This window comes from Salvelinus sp. IW2-2015, linkage group LG35 (assembly GCF_002910315.2).
Source record: "Salvelinus sp. IW2-2015 linkage group LG35, ASM291031v2, whole genome shotgun sequence".
NCBI lineage: Eukaryota > Metazoa > Chordata > Actinopteri > Salmoniformes > Salmonidae > Salvelinus > Salvelinus sp. IW2-2015.
The window spans coordinates 9916335-9929912 of record NC_036874.1 but is presented as its reverse complement, the minus strand read 5'-3'; the positions used below and the strand labels follow the sequence as shown (position 1 = coordinate 9929912).

Genomic DNA, 13578 nt, shown 5'->3' with positions numbered 1-13578 from the left:
AAGCATCATCGTGCGGCATAGCCGATTTCCGCGCTTATAAACCCAGGGTCGTTACAATATATATATATTTTTTTACAAAAACTGTAATTATTCAATACATTCTAAATCACTATAACATAAATCAGCATAGATGCGGTAAATGGAACGCAGACAGTTTCCATTGCCCAGATCGGCGCACATCCAACAAATCCGTCATGATGTATGTATTGTAGAAGGCCCACAATGTGGTTACTTGAATCCGATTTGGATATATTTAGCTGTTTTTGCTTTAGAAGTTGTCCCTTTTCAGGTTTAGAATAAGTGTCTGCTAAATGCTAACGCCCTTTCAGATAAACTGGTTAGCATAGCTAGCATGCAGAAATCAGTAGTGGTAGTCTGTCGTTTTTAACTGTAATGCAGTTGATTGGTGACAATGACATGAACATGTGTTGGGGTTGACATCTATACAAGCATTATACTCAAAATTTTACCTCAACATAGTGTGAAATACACAAACAATAGCCGAAATGTAGGCACATTTTGCTGGGAGGCAATGAGAAGATTCGGGATATTTCCCTCACCGCCCTTTCCCCCACGCGTTTCCATGTAAATTCCATTGTTTTGATCGAGTTCGATTGACCTCTTTGCGGTGGAGTATTTTTTTCCCGCCATAGTAATATATATATTATTTTTTTAATAAAAAAAAAAAAACGTTTTTTTTTATTGCCATAGTAATTATAACAAGGTATACTTTTTGTGTCTTTATTCTAGAACACTTGCACAGTAAGCCTATAATTATAGCGCCATTATAGTCTCGGTTTCCTAGTGGCGGTTGCCATGTGACTCGAGATAAACATTCTATCAGAATATCCTCAGAATATCCTGGAATTTGATACAAAGTAGCCATCTTAAGCTTCTCTCTTCAGAGTGAAACATTGTAACTAGCAACTAGACATGTAAACCCGTGTTGAGTAGGCTACATATTTTTATAGCAACTTGTTGATACGCTAACGATATGAATTTGATAGAAAGGAATGCAACCAACACCTGGAAATACACCGAAAGTTTCCCGGATATTCGAAGGGTAACAAGCAAATAGGCTTGGTAGCCTAGTTATTTCTTTGCGTTTGACTGATTCATCTGGTAACTATTTTATCTTGCAAGATGTGCGTATATGATGTGGTCTACTGTAAATGCATGTTACCATACTGTATGTCTATGATATCCCCATGTCACCTAGGCTGGGAAACGTATTCCTGTAGGTGACAGAGCTAAGACTTGCTTACAAGAAATATCACCCAAGGTAAGTTGATAATAATAATAAAAAATAATAAACATCAATATGATATAGCTAGATCAACACACTAACTGAATTAACATCACTACCAAACTGTCCTGAATGGCAATATACAATAAGATCTGATGTGCCTGGGATATACAGTGCAGTCCTTTGTCATTCTCCTTTTTGCCTCAGCAGCATGTGTAGGGGGGATTGTGCACAAGTGCATGTGTCTGTTTGTGTGGGTGTATATTCACTGTCTCACACCTTCCTTTTAAAGCCCCAAACCCCACCAGTAGTGAGGAAGTTTCTCAACACAACACGCCCAGGTGCAGGAGCTATCCGAGTGTTCCATGGGAAAGCCAACGACCCTGATATTGCCAGTACTCTAGTTCATGGAGTGAGCAGCCAAGCTTCTATTTCTGTAAGTAGAGGCCTAAATTAACATGTATAGTGAGTTTTAAGCTAACTAGCCTCAGGTTTTCATGTTACAGATGTAGGATTTTAATTTGATCACTATTTTGTTGCTGAGAATTTTTACTGCATGACAGGAAATGCAAACTTGTAGTGTTTTCATGGTTTAAAAAGGCTTCTGAATCAGACTTGATTTGCCCTAACAAAAAATGTATCAAACTCTACAGAAAATGTCCATTAATTATAATCCACATAATAATTCAAATTTCCTGTTGTTGCAGGATTGTTTTCCTGCTGTAGCAAACTGGCTAAAATTAAGATCCTACATCTGTAGATGCATTTAACATGGTAGAGATCATGCACACATGAATTAATGGAATTGGTATGGTCGCATTTGTTTCTGTATTTCCTACAGGGTGGATTAGTGATCAACCCACCACCTAAAACCATCTATCAACAGAGGTTACATCAGCTCAGTGAAGCTGGGTATTCCACCAATCAAAAAGCCCCCCTGGGCAGGTCACATGATCAGAGCCCTGGGCTTCCAAATTGTCTCGACACTGGCAAAGCCACYTTTGGTGTGAAATCCCCCAAAAGTGAGTCAGACAATAAAGAAAGACCGTAGAAGCTACAATGTGTCACCATGAACATTCATATTATGACTGAAAGACATATCCACAAGCCTTCATGTACAAGTGTGTTCCTTCTGATCCAGCTGCAGCTGCAGGTGCGATTATCAACCCACCTAAAAGTGCGGAGCAGGTGGCGACAGAGGCTCAGGAGGGACACCAGTCTTATATCCGCTCCCACAATGCCTACTTTGTCGGTGAGTATTGTGGACATTTGTCTCTCTTTAGTTCTGACAGTGTTCAAATGGGGACTTCATTTCGGCTTGAAAGTTATTTATATGCTATTCAATATGTTGTTTTACACATTGATTTAACACCCATCATTTTCAGACACATTTCTGAAGAAACACCATAGCCAGTGGTTAATCACACAAGTCGATATTTCTCTGTTTGATTTCAGCCTGGGTAAATCCATCATAACTGTGTTGTGTCCCAGGTGAACAGGTTGATAGGAAATACAAGTGGAGCCGTTATGAAAAGGACGGCAGGTTCGGAGTGCCTACTCCCCACCACAACGATGGACGCAGTGTCTCCAAATCTCTCCACTGGTTGTGTGATACTCAGAAGTAAGCACTTATCCTACCTTATGTTTATTCAAAACACTTGACTTCTTATCGCTCATCACCATTCAGTGTCACACAATGCATTGCCAATAGTCATGACATCAAATGTTGATTTGTGTACTGCTATTTTTCCAATAGGCATAACAGTGCAAAGTTTGTTTCTCAGAGATGTGATGACTTCAGGGAAAGGACACAGCCACAGATTGGCAAAGTGCATGACCCGTAAGTCTATCACATTAGCTCTTTAATGCAGATCTAGTTAAATGCCTGTTCAGTATACATTCCAGACCTGTTAATTGCACAACTCATGCCCAGCTACTACAGTAGCTTTAATTCCTCTGTTCCCGGCCTTTTACAGCATAGCAGACACATTGAAAGTGCCAGCAGGTCATACATTTGGAATCTTGATGCGGCCAGATGACTTTGGTGAGTCAAATTTGAATTAATAAAAGTACACATATTCATAAAAGGACAGATATTGAGTTTTCTATTCCAATGCAAGTATGAAATTGGTAAAAAATGGGTCAAGCTATAATGTAGTCTAGAGGGGTGACCAAAATGTAAGCCTTTTGTTATTGTTTGAAGATGAAGAATTTGGTTTAACTTTCTCCACAGGTGCGGGTGACCTTCTCCACTCTACCCCTCCAGCAGAGTACCAGAAAGGCACAGACAGACAGCGCACCCTGGTCAGTGCTGTACGCCAGCACCTCAAGAAGGTCAACTTCCACCACTTTAACTCCCTGCTGCAGGCCTTCAGGCACTACGACAAGGTAACATACAGTGCATTCGGAAGGTATTAAGACCCCTTGACTTTTTCCACATTTTGTTACGTTACAGCCTTATTCTAAAATGGATTAAATAAATTAAAAAATCCTCATCAATCTACACACAATACCCCATAATGACAAAGCAAAAACATGTTTTTAGAAATCTTTGCAAATTTATTACAAATAAAAAACAGATATCATACCTTATTTACATAAGTATCCAGACCCTTTGCTATGAGACTCGAAATTGAGCTAAGGTGCATGCTGTTTCCATTGATCATCCTTACATTTACATTACATTTAAGTCATTTAGCAGACGCTCTTATCCAGAGCGACTTACAAATTGGAAAGTTCATACATATAATCATCCTGGTCCCCCCGTGGGGAATGAACCCACAACCCTGGCGTTGCAAGCGCCATGCTCTACCAACTGAGCCACACGGGACCACATCCTTGAGATGTGTCTACAACTTGATTGGAGTCCACCTATGGTAAATTCAATTAATTGGACATGATTTGTAAAGGCACACACCTGTCTATATAAGGTCCCACAGTTGACAGTGCATGTCAGAGAAAAATCCAAGCCATGAGGTCGAAGGAATTTTCCACAGAGATCCAAGACAGGATTGTGTCGGGGCACAGATCTGGGGAAGGGTACCAAAAAATGTCTGCAGCATTAGAGATCCCCATGAACACAGTGGCCTCATCATTCTTAAATGGAAGAAGTTTGGAACCACCCAGACTCTTCCTAGAGCTGGCCGCCCAGCCAAACTGAGGAATCGGGGGAGAAGGGTCTAGGCCAGGGAGGTGYCCAAGAACATGATTGTCACTCTGACAGAGTTCCAGAATTCCTATGTGGAGATGGGAGAACRTTCCAGAATTACAACGATCTCTGCAGCACTCCACCAATCAAGCCTTTATGGTAMTAACCAGACGGAAGCCACTTCTCAGTAAAAGGCACATGACAGCCAGCTTGGAGTTTMCCAAAAGGCACCTAAAGGACTCTCAGACCATGAAAAACAAGATTCTTTGGTCRGATGAAACCAAGATTGAACTCTTTGACCTGAATGCCAAGTGTCACGTTTGGAGGAAACCTGGCATCATCCCTACGGTGAAGCATGGTGGTGGCAGCATCATGCTGTGGGGATGTTTTTCAGCAGCAGGGACTGGGGGACTATTCAGGATAGAGGGAAAGATGAATGGAGCAAAGTACAGAGCAATCCTTGATGAAAACCTGGTCCAGAGCGCTGAGAACCTCAGACTGGGGCGAATGTTCGCCTTTCAACAGGACAACAACCCTAAGCACACAGCCAAGACAACACAGATAAGTCTCTGAATGTCCTTGAGTGGCTCAGCCAGAGCCCGGACTTGAACCCGATCAAACATCTATGGAAAGACCTGAAAATAGCTGTGCTGAGACGCTCCACACCCAACCTGACAGAGCTTGAGAGGATCTGCAGAGAAGAATGGCAGAAACTCCCCAAATACAGGTGTGCCAAGCTTGTAGCATCATACCCAAGAAGACTTGAGGCTGTTATCCCTGCCAAAGGTGCTTCAACAAAGGACTGAGTAAAGGGCCTGAATACTTATGTAAATGTAGATTAAAAAAAATGTAATAATACATTTGCAAAAATGTCTAAAAACCTGTTTTTGCTTTGTCATTATGGGGTTTTGTGTGTAGATTGATGAGGGGGAAAAAACMATTTAATACATTTTAGAATAAGGCTGTAACGTAACAATGTGGGGAAAGTAAAGYTGTCTGAATGCACTGTATGTACTGTATTAACTTGATAATATCACAGAATTTCTAAACCCCAGGAACAACATCGCAATACTTCTGGGAAAGCTTTGCGAAGCAGACTTGACCGACCAGACATGGGTTTGGGGTCTGCAAGTCAATGGGAGAAGTGAAAAATGATTCCTTAGTTGTTGAGTTTCCTGGAATCTAAAGGAACAACCTAGATTCAAGCCAATGTTGAAAGTAGCTGACCATGTTATTACTCCAACTTTGTGAAAGTGTCTGACACATTTTCATAAACAACTACTTAATATCGAAGGAGTGCCTTTGATTTGATTGCCTGCACATGCGCAGTTTGGCGTGAGACTACCATTAGACCTGATGAGATGTTTKTGCYCATGAGCTTAGCTAACCAACGTCGCCATGACATCGCCTACAAGCATGATCTGGGATTTCTATTGGAGAAGCAGTTTCTAGATATCTTCATACTGTACTGTCTTTGATAATATTATGTTAGTTTGAGATAGACACAACCTCTGTTCAGTCTGTCTGTGTGCGTACTACGTGCATGCGTTTGTGTGTGTCTGCGACTCCACAGAAGGGTCAGGGTGTGATCGACAAGGAGGACCTGCAGGATGTGTGTCGTCAGTTTAACCTGGACCTGAGTGGGCCGATGCTGYATGACTTGATGGAGTACTGTGACGTGGACAAAGACGGACTCCTCAACTTTCTGGAGTTCGCCAACTTCCTCAACTGGAAGGACAAAATGCCCATCAGTAAAGTGGAGCAGCGCATTCTGACCAGTGGTTAGTTACAGTGTCTAAGCATAGAAATATATTTACTAGAAGGCTCATTCCCATTCAAGTCAACGTTCTGTGATTGGTGGACTGGTGGTAATTCTATTCCCTTTTGACTGACAACTCTACCTCAGAGTGTAAGACCAGCACAGCCCCAGATAACATGCAGAGAGAGGCTCTCCCTGTGAGACCTGCAGCCTCAGAGGCTTTGGCCAGACCGGAGGACCTGGAGCCTGTAGAGGTGGGCAGCATGCTGAAGACCCCCAAGACCCTCAACAGACCCAGGACCATCCAGGACCGCTTCATCACCTCCTCCTCTCTCATCCGGGCTGTCGTGGGTGGTCTCCCTACAACTGGTCAGTTCTGATTGTGTTTACTTGTAACACTTCACTGTCCAGGTTTACCTCAGACTACAGTAAATAGATATTTAGGTGAAAGATGCATGAAGAATTTGTATATACACTACCGTTCAAATGTTTGGGGTCACTAAGATATTTCTTTGTTTTTGAATTGTCCGTTAAAATAACATCAAATTGATCAAAAATACAGTGTAGACATTGTTAATGTTGTAAATGACTTGTGTAGCTGGAAACAGCTGATTTTTAATGGAATATCTACATAGGCGTACAGAGGCCCATTATCAACCAACTACAATAGTCATTTACAACATTAACAATGTCTACACTGTATTTCTGATCAATTTGATGTTATTTTAATGAACAAAAAATCAGCTTTTCTTTCAAAAACAAGGACATTTCTAAGTGACCCCAAACGTTTGAATGGTAGTGTAATTCCCATACTTCTCCCCCAAAAATTCAGGGAGGGACATTTCTCCGTGATTCAGCACACGATTTCTGACATTTGTATCTTTGCATTACAATGGACTGGTAGTCCTTTCCCCCCTGCTTCTCTACATTGTGTGAATCACATTCTCACTGTATAATTATGACATCTTTCCACATAGACTATCGTATGTATGGGACTCCCACAGTGCGCACCGACCTGGCGGCCCCGCGGATCAAGCGCGTCAGCGACAGCACTAACTACGGTGACCAGACCACGGCCTTTGACCTCCTGTATCCTACGCTGCACTCCCTAAGGGGAGTCCACAAGGAGCACTTCTTCTGCCCCCGCACCAAAGAGGAGGTACAGAATACCAATGAACCCACTGAAGAATCAAGGGAGAGAAAGAAAGATATGGTCTAGTAGATTTTATAGAATAGCACTGGGACCCACCGTACCATGTGGAGGTTTTGTGGCATTTTGTTACAGCATTCAAAATGTAGGAAAAAACGTTGTTTCAAAAAATTATAATTGGTATGAATAATTCTGCCATTGGAGAAGTGATTGACACAAAATGTTATTGAAATAGGACGGAGCATAAGCAAATCATTTGTGAAAGACATCTTCTGATTCTTATTTCCACCTCCATTTCCTTTTCAGATTTCTGACATATTCCGAAATGTGGGCACGAGTATTGCCGCGGAGACATTTGAGGAGGCGTGGAAGCTGGCATCCATGAGACACCCCACTGGGGACGTGTGTGTGGAGATTTTCCGGGACGTTCTAAAGGAAATTCAAGCTAATTAAATCTGAATAGTATCTTTTACCACCTCAGTATCTATTCCGTGAAATAATGTACTTCAAGTATTACATATACTACATAAGTGTTATACTTCTTTTTTTTCTGTGACACTAACTATTAATTGTCATATTAACTGTCATTAAAATTATTTTTGATTGTGGACTATAATGTATTTTCTAATGTTGAGAGCAATAAGCTGTTGCTAGAATAAGTAATACCTTTTTTCTGCTTCTAACTGAATGCTTAGTCTTCCTGCATGTGATAATATACAGTATCTACTCCTGAAACCGAAGTAAATATTGAGAATTATGAGTACCATCATGCCATCGGAGTCTTATCATTTGAAGTCCTATTTATTCTGTCACACTCTTTGATTAGATTTACACACATATTTACTCTATGGTTTCATTAGTCAGTGTTATAATGTCAATCTGTCAATCCTAATTAAATATGTGGCCATAGCCTTAGACACACAAACACACAGGCGTGCGCACATACACACAGGCGTGCTGAAACACCCACCTACTGTACTGACGGCATATTGAAGTAATTGTTTGGATAACAATATCAACTTGAATAACCAGATGAATAAAAGGTACAGTGTGCATACACTAATCCATGTCAAAACCAAACAACACAGAAATATAATGTGTTAATAAACACAACACATTAGCTTTTGTCAGTGTTTTATCACTTGAATTATTCCACTACTGTAAATTACCATTTAACAATCTGACACCCTGGCGTGGTGAATTGGCTAATATGCTATAAACATATTCACTAGCATTTTAACATAAGTAAAGCTATCCACACTCATAATCACATTAGGAATAACCAGGAAGCGTCTCTAACCAGAACCCCCTACGCACCTGCCCATATTACCACGCCTGGAAATGATAATAATCCACACCCATATTTCATTATGCATGAAGGAATGCTTACTAATGAAGGAATTGTCTCTATTTGATGCATCATTAATAGTGTGATTTAAGAGTTGACAGAATTGGATGACACAGCGTTCAATAGCCTGTCAGTGTAATTGTTTTACATTGTATTTTATTAAACATTTATTTAACTAGGCAAGTCAATTAAGAACAAATGATTATATACAATGACGGCCTAATAGAGGATGCTTGATTTTGGCAATGGCATAATACATTACAGTACACCAACATCTGTGATTCCTTTGAGACATTTAATCATAATGTAAGATATTTGGGTCCCACTTGAAACAAAGTACAACTTAAAAAGGCTTTAAATACCATACATAAAGGCTTCATAAGCACTACATAAATGCTTCACAAATCATCTGTCATACTCTATAACTGATGCAGAAAGGGTGACATAACCATTACCACTGTAGGGTGAATTGCCAAATGTGACATAACACACCTTGTATGTTTTTACAACATTTATAGAGTATGTCATGTGCTTATAGATTATTTGTGAAGCATTTATGCTATATAAAGCCTTTACAAGTTGTACTTCCTTTAAAGTGGGACCGGTATGTGTATACTATCCTATCCTTGTTTTTRCCCAAACTAAACCGAGGTCACTCATGTAAAATGTGTATCATATAAACACCTATACAAGGATAAAGAGACTTGCCAGTTATTATCCAACAGCTTTCAATAAACACTCATTCATATTGTGATTTGTGTAACACAATAACACAATAACATAACGATTGTTGTGTTTATAGATGCTATGCGGCATCAATTTTACTTCTGAATAATCAGACAACTAAGTTGTTTCTGAACAATACAGAACAACAGTTTAACCTGTGATACTGTTTCAAAGAGACAAAAGCTCACACAGCATCACCATGAAGCAGTTTATTTTGTTCTGGGACAAACTGTAACAGCAGGGATATTGTAGGCACTAATTGTTCATGCTGAGGAGATTCAGATAAAGTCTATTGTTCCCAACAAACCTCAGATTGGAGAACTTAGGGAGAAATAATACGTCTGTATTTCAGTGTGTAGGGCTCTGGTTCCATCCAGTCCACCCTACAAAGCAGCTAGAACTCAAGGTGACTCTTCTGTTGGCTTGTAATGGTTCAGTTGAGTTTGGGTGCGCTTGGCTGAGTACAATGGTCCTGCTGATTGAAGTTCTGTTGGTTAATAACGTTTTGTTGAGTTGAATGTTGTCGGAACTGAATTAGGTAAACTGTGCTGTGTATGCTTGGTCTGATGCTGTATCCTGGTGACAGAGGTGTTCATGGGTCTTTTCCAATCACCCAATCTGTTTCCAGTGCCAGTGCCAGATGTTAGTGACTGTCCAATCAGGTTCAGCTCCCCTGGTCAGCTCCCGGTGGAATCTGAGAGGAGAGATGGAGGGAGGGAGAGAGAGAAAGGGGGGAGAGGGAGAGAAACACATTAAAATTAGATCTAATAGGAATTTCTTTAGATTTTTCGATGGTGTTTTAGCACCTCTGCAAAGCGACAAGAGAAGTAGAGTGAATGAGACACAGAGAGAGTAGAGAGAGCAAGAGAGACAGAAAGAGAGTGTGACGACAAATATATTTTATAGTGTATACTTTTGAAGATGTTTCCAAACAGCTGAGGGAAGACCATTMAAACCAATGCTGACAAACAACCAAACTAATCTTCCCACCATCACCTTGAAAATAAGGTGAAGCATCTTAACAGAGCTCTCTTATCCTGCCAAACTGTATCTCAGCAATGAAAGGGAAAAAATATGAAGTATGACAGGCTTTTAGAAAAGAGTTTAAGACCTGAAACAATGAGAGTGAGATTCTGGCCAACTAGATAGGTGGGTATTAGGTATGACAACCAAACCGTGTGGTCCAATTCCTAACGGGATTTCTGATCAGGAATGGGAGAAGAAGCTTGATCCTGCTCCGTGGATCGGAAGTGGATTTAATTCCTGTCATTGTGCTTGGAGCAAATCGCGTAAGTGATTCAGACCAAATCAGAAGTTACAGCACTGAAGCTTTCTCTTCAATTGGTTATCCATAGGTGTACTTTTATAGCACTTAGGAAGTGTTATAACACATTAATTACACTGTCAACATGGCTGTCATGACACACTACAATACTATGAGACGTAATACAGAAAATATAAAAGAATCAAGAGCAACTACAATGTGCTTTCTTTATACACAATATAACTAACTACCTCACGTAGAGGTTTGTATGCTTCCATACTTCCCCCAACCTTTCTCTATGAGATGCAGAAAATTAAGTCTCTGGTTAAATGTTTCCATTACTTAATTGTGGGTTCACATACATGGAGAAAGTAAAGAAAATATTGACAAACTCTCGCATATCAAATCTCTTGGTTTATCCATCAAGATTTAAGAGATTAAGAATTGGTGGAGACACAGCACTAAAAAGTATTTAATTCATATTTAAACATATTTAAGTAAAATTTAGGGAGACTTAATAATAATAATCCAAACATTTGGATGCGTGAAATGAATATTGATTAGTCGGATGCCATGCTTACTCATAGACAGCTGTCACTATCTTCTTCTGTGGGCCGTCTTCTTCAGTGGCGGCCATTTTGAATATCTTGGTACTCTCCGGGTCCTCAGGAACATCAGCAGTGGACATATGCCAGAACCTAATCACAATGAAGCAAAACTTCCTACCTGAGAATAACAGAGGAAGCAGGAAAACAGAGTGTTAACAAAAGACAAATATACAGAAACAATGAAGTAGGACAAAGTTATGCATCACACTCGCACGCACGCACACACACACAGCAATACCATTTGAATCAAAAACTATGGAAACGTCCTCTGGCAGAATAAATATAATATCGTCCAATGAGATAGCTAGATGTCTTCTTTGGGTTTCTGAGAGAGCCCTACATCTCTGTTGCGCATAGACCACCATCTGAAATAAAACCAGATAAGACACAGCTTATGGGACATGGCTATAACAGGGGCCATTGATTCGTCAGAAAACTGATAAAGGAATCTAAAACAGGACACAACACTTTGTCTTTACAATAGACTATAATGTAGATGAATATAAAATACGACTTTGGAGATGGTAAGAGTAGGCTACCTCAGTTGATACCAACCCTCTCAGCTCCTCAAAGTTGCCATTGGACATCATGGTGGAGACATGGACCAGTGCCTATTTCAAAGACCAGGTCAGTCAAGTGTCTAGTTCACATTTGCCAATGTGTAGTTTCTAGTATCCCAAACATATATGATGAATACAGTGAGTTATGACCCTATCATAAAGCTGACATAACCCTTATCAAACAAGGGATATAATGATATACCAAAGAGCAGCCTATATATAACACCTGAGAAACCATACCTGCTTGACTCCATTGTCAAATTCCACACTATTAATGCCCAATTGAAAATAGAGTTCTATCAGGTAGATGTGGACTTTATTCCGAATCCACGTGAGTGGATCAGGGATGCCGACAACTGTGATGCCATGATGACCATGGCCGCCAGTGCGCTTCCGTTCATTCTCGCGCTCTGTGCAGTAGTGTCTGTATTTCTCATGGGGGGAAAAAACACTTTGTCGCCACAAGTTATGCAAGCTACATTGTGCGGTCGGTTCTCCAAGCGGACCCGCGGTGCACGTATAGATAGACGTCAATGAACGGCATAGGGGCTGTTTTGCCATTGTGGAATAGGTCCTATTCAAGGGGGAGGCCAGCGATGACACGTAGGAGCGCTTTACCAACCCGCGGAGCTCACGGCACGTGGCGATACATGTAAACCGCTGCATCATGCCAACGCACTTGCGAAAGCAAAACGATATAGTATAATTTTCATTCTGGATTTTGATAGAAAGCAATGTGCATTCTCCTGTGTGGTTCTTCCGGCAACCTTATGTAACTGTCCGATGCTGTACCCATAATCCTTATGGAAAATACACAACATTTACTGTACCTACAATATCCAGTAGAGGGAACTAAATGTCTACAATTCAGTATTGTACATGGATAGTTTCACAACTAAAATTGTCGGGGGAAAATATGCAAGTTTCTGAGCGTAAAATATTCCCCATGGAACCTTGAATTGCAGAAGTTCTGTAAGGTCTTATTTCTAAAACGTTGCATTCCAGAACCATGCCTTTAAAGCTGCGATTTGTAACTTTTTGGGTGACGACCAAATGCACATAGAAATGTGAGTTATAGATCTGTCATCCTCATTGAAAGCATGTCTAAGAAGCAGTAGATCTGTTCTATGTGCTATTTCTATTCTTTCCATTGTTAAGTTTCGTTTTTGCATCTTTTACTTTCAATTTTGTAAACCAGCTTCAAACAGCTTAAAATACAGTATTTTTGGTTATGGAAAATATATTTCATAGTGGTTTAGATGGTACAATGATTCTCTACATTATACTTGCTTGTTTTGTTACATAAACTGAAATTAGGTGAACTATTAGAATTTGAGCATTCAGGAAATGTGGATAGAATAGTGTATATACAGCAATAGTTGAATAGGTTGGACTTGACTAGAATACAGTATAAACATATGAAATGGGTAAATCAGTATGTAAACGTTATTAGTGACCAGTGTTCCATGTCTATGTACATAGAGCAGCAGCCTCTAAGGTTCAGGGATGAGTAACTGGGTGGTAGCCGGCTAGTGACAGTGAGTAAGTTCGACAGGGTACTGGGTGGAGGATGGCTAGTGATGGCTATTTAACAGTCTGATGGCCTTGAGATAGAAGCTGTTTTTCAGTGTCTCAGTCCCAGCTTTGATTCACCTGTACTGACCTTGCCTTCTGGATGGTAGCGGGGTGAACAAGCCGTGGCTCAGGTGGCTGAAGTCCGTGTTGATRTTCTTGACCTTCCTTTGACACCAGGTGCTGTAGATGTCCTG

The 13578-nt window shown here is 40.5% G+C and overlaps 2 protein-coding genes across 3 annotated transcripts; one reads left to right on the top strand and one right to left on the bottom strand.

The window, feature by feature from the left end:
- Positions 1-803: 803 nt before the first annotated feature.
- efhb (EF-hand domain family, member B) lies at positions 804-8069 on the top strand. 2 transcript variants are annotated; one of them, XM_023980130.2, is made up of 13 exons: positions 804-1063; positions 1220-1282; positions 1539-1682; positions 2088-2268; positions 2388-2498; positions 2738-2867; positions 3003-3086; positions 3223-3290; positions 3480-3580; positions 5968-6175; positions 6301-6522; positions 7131-7312; positions 7610-8069. In XM_023980130.2, exons 1-13 carry the CDS (start codon positions 995-997, stop codon positions 7754-7756), a joined length of 1710 nt encoding a protein of 569 aa, XP_023835898.1. In that variant the 5' UTR covers positions 804-994; the 3' UTR covers positions 7757-8069. The 2 variants fall into 2 exon arrangements, with proteins under 2 accessions (XP_023835898.1, XP_023835897.1); XM_023980129.2 differs by having other exon boundaries at positions 3480-3634.
- Positions 8070-9571: 1502 nt separating this feature from the next.
- si:dkey-82o10.4 (m-AAA protease-interacting protein 1, mitochondrial) lies at positions 9572-12597 on the bottom strand. Its single transcript, XM_023980143.1, has 5 exons — positions 12050-12597; positions 11789-11860; positions 11488-11614; positions 11223-11367; positions 9572-10071 (listed from the first exon to the last, which is right to left on the bottom strand). Exons 1-5 carry the CDS (start codon positions 12476-12478, stop codon positions 9987-9989), a joined length of 858 nt encoding a protein of 285 aa, XP_023835911.1. The 5' UTR covers positions 12479-12597; the 3' UTR covers positions 9572-9986.
- Positions 12598-13578: the final 981 nt, after the last annotated feature.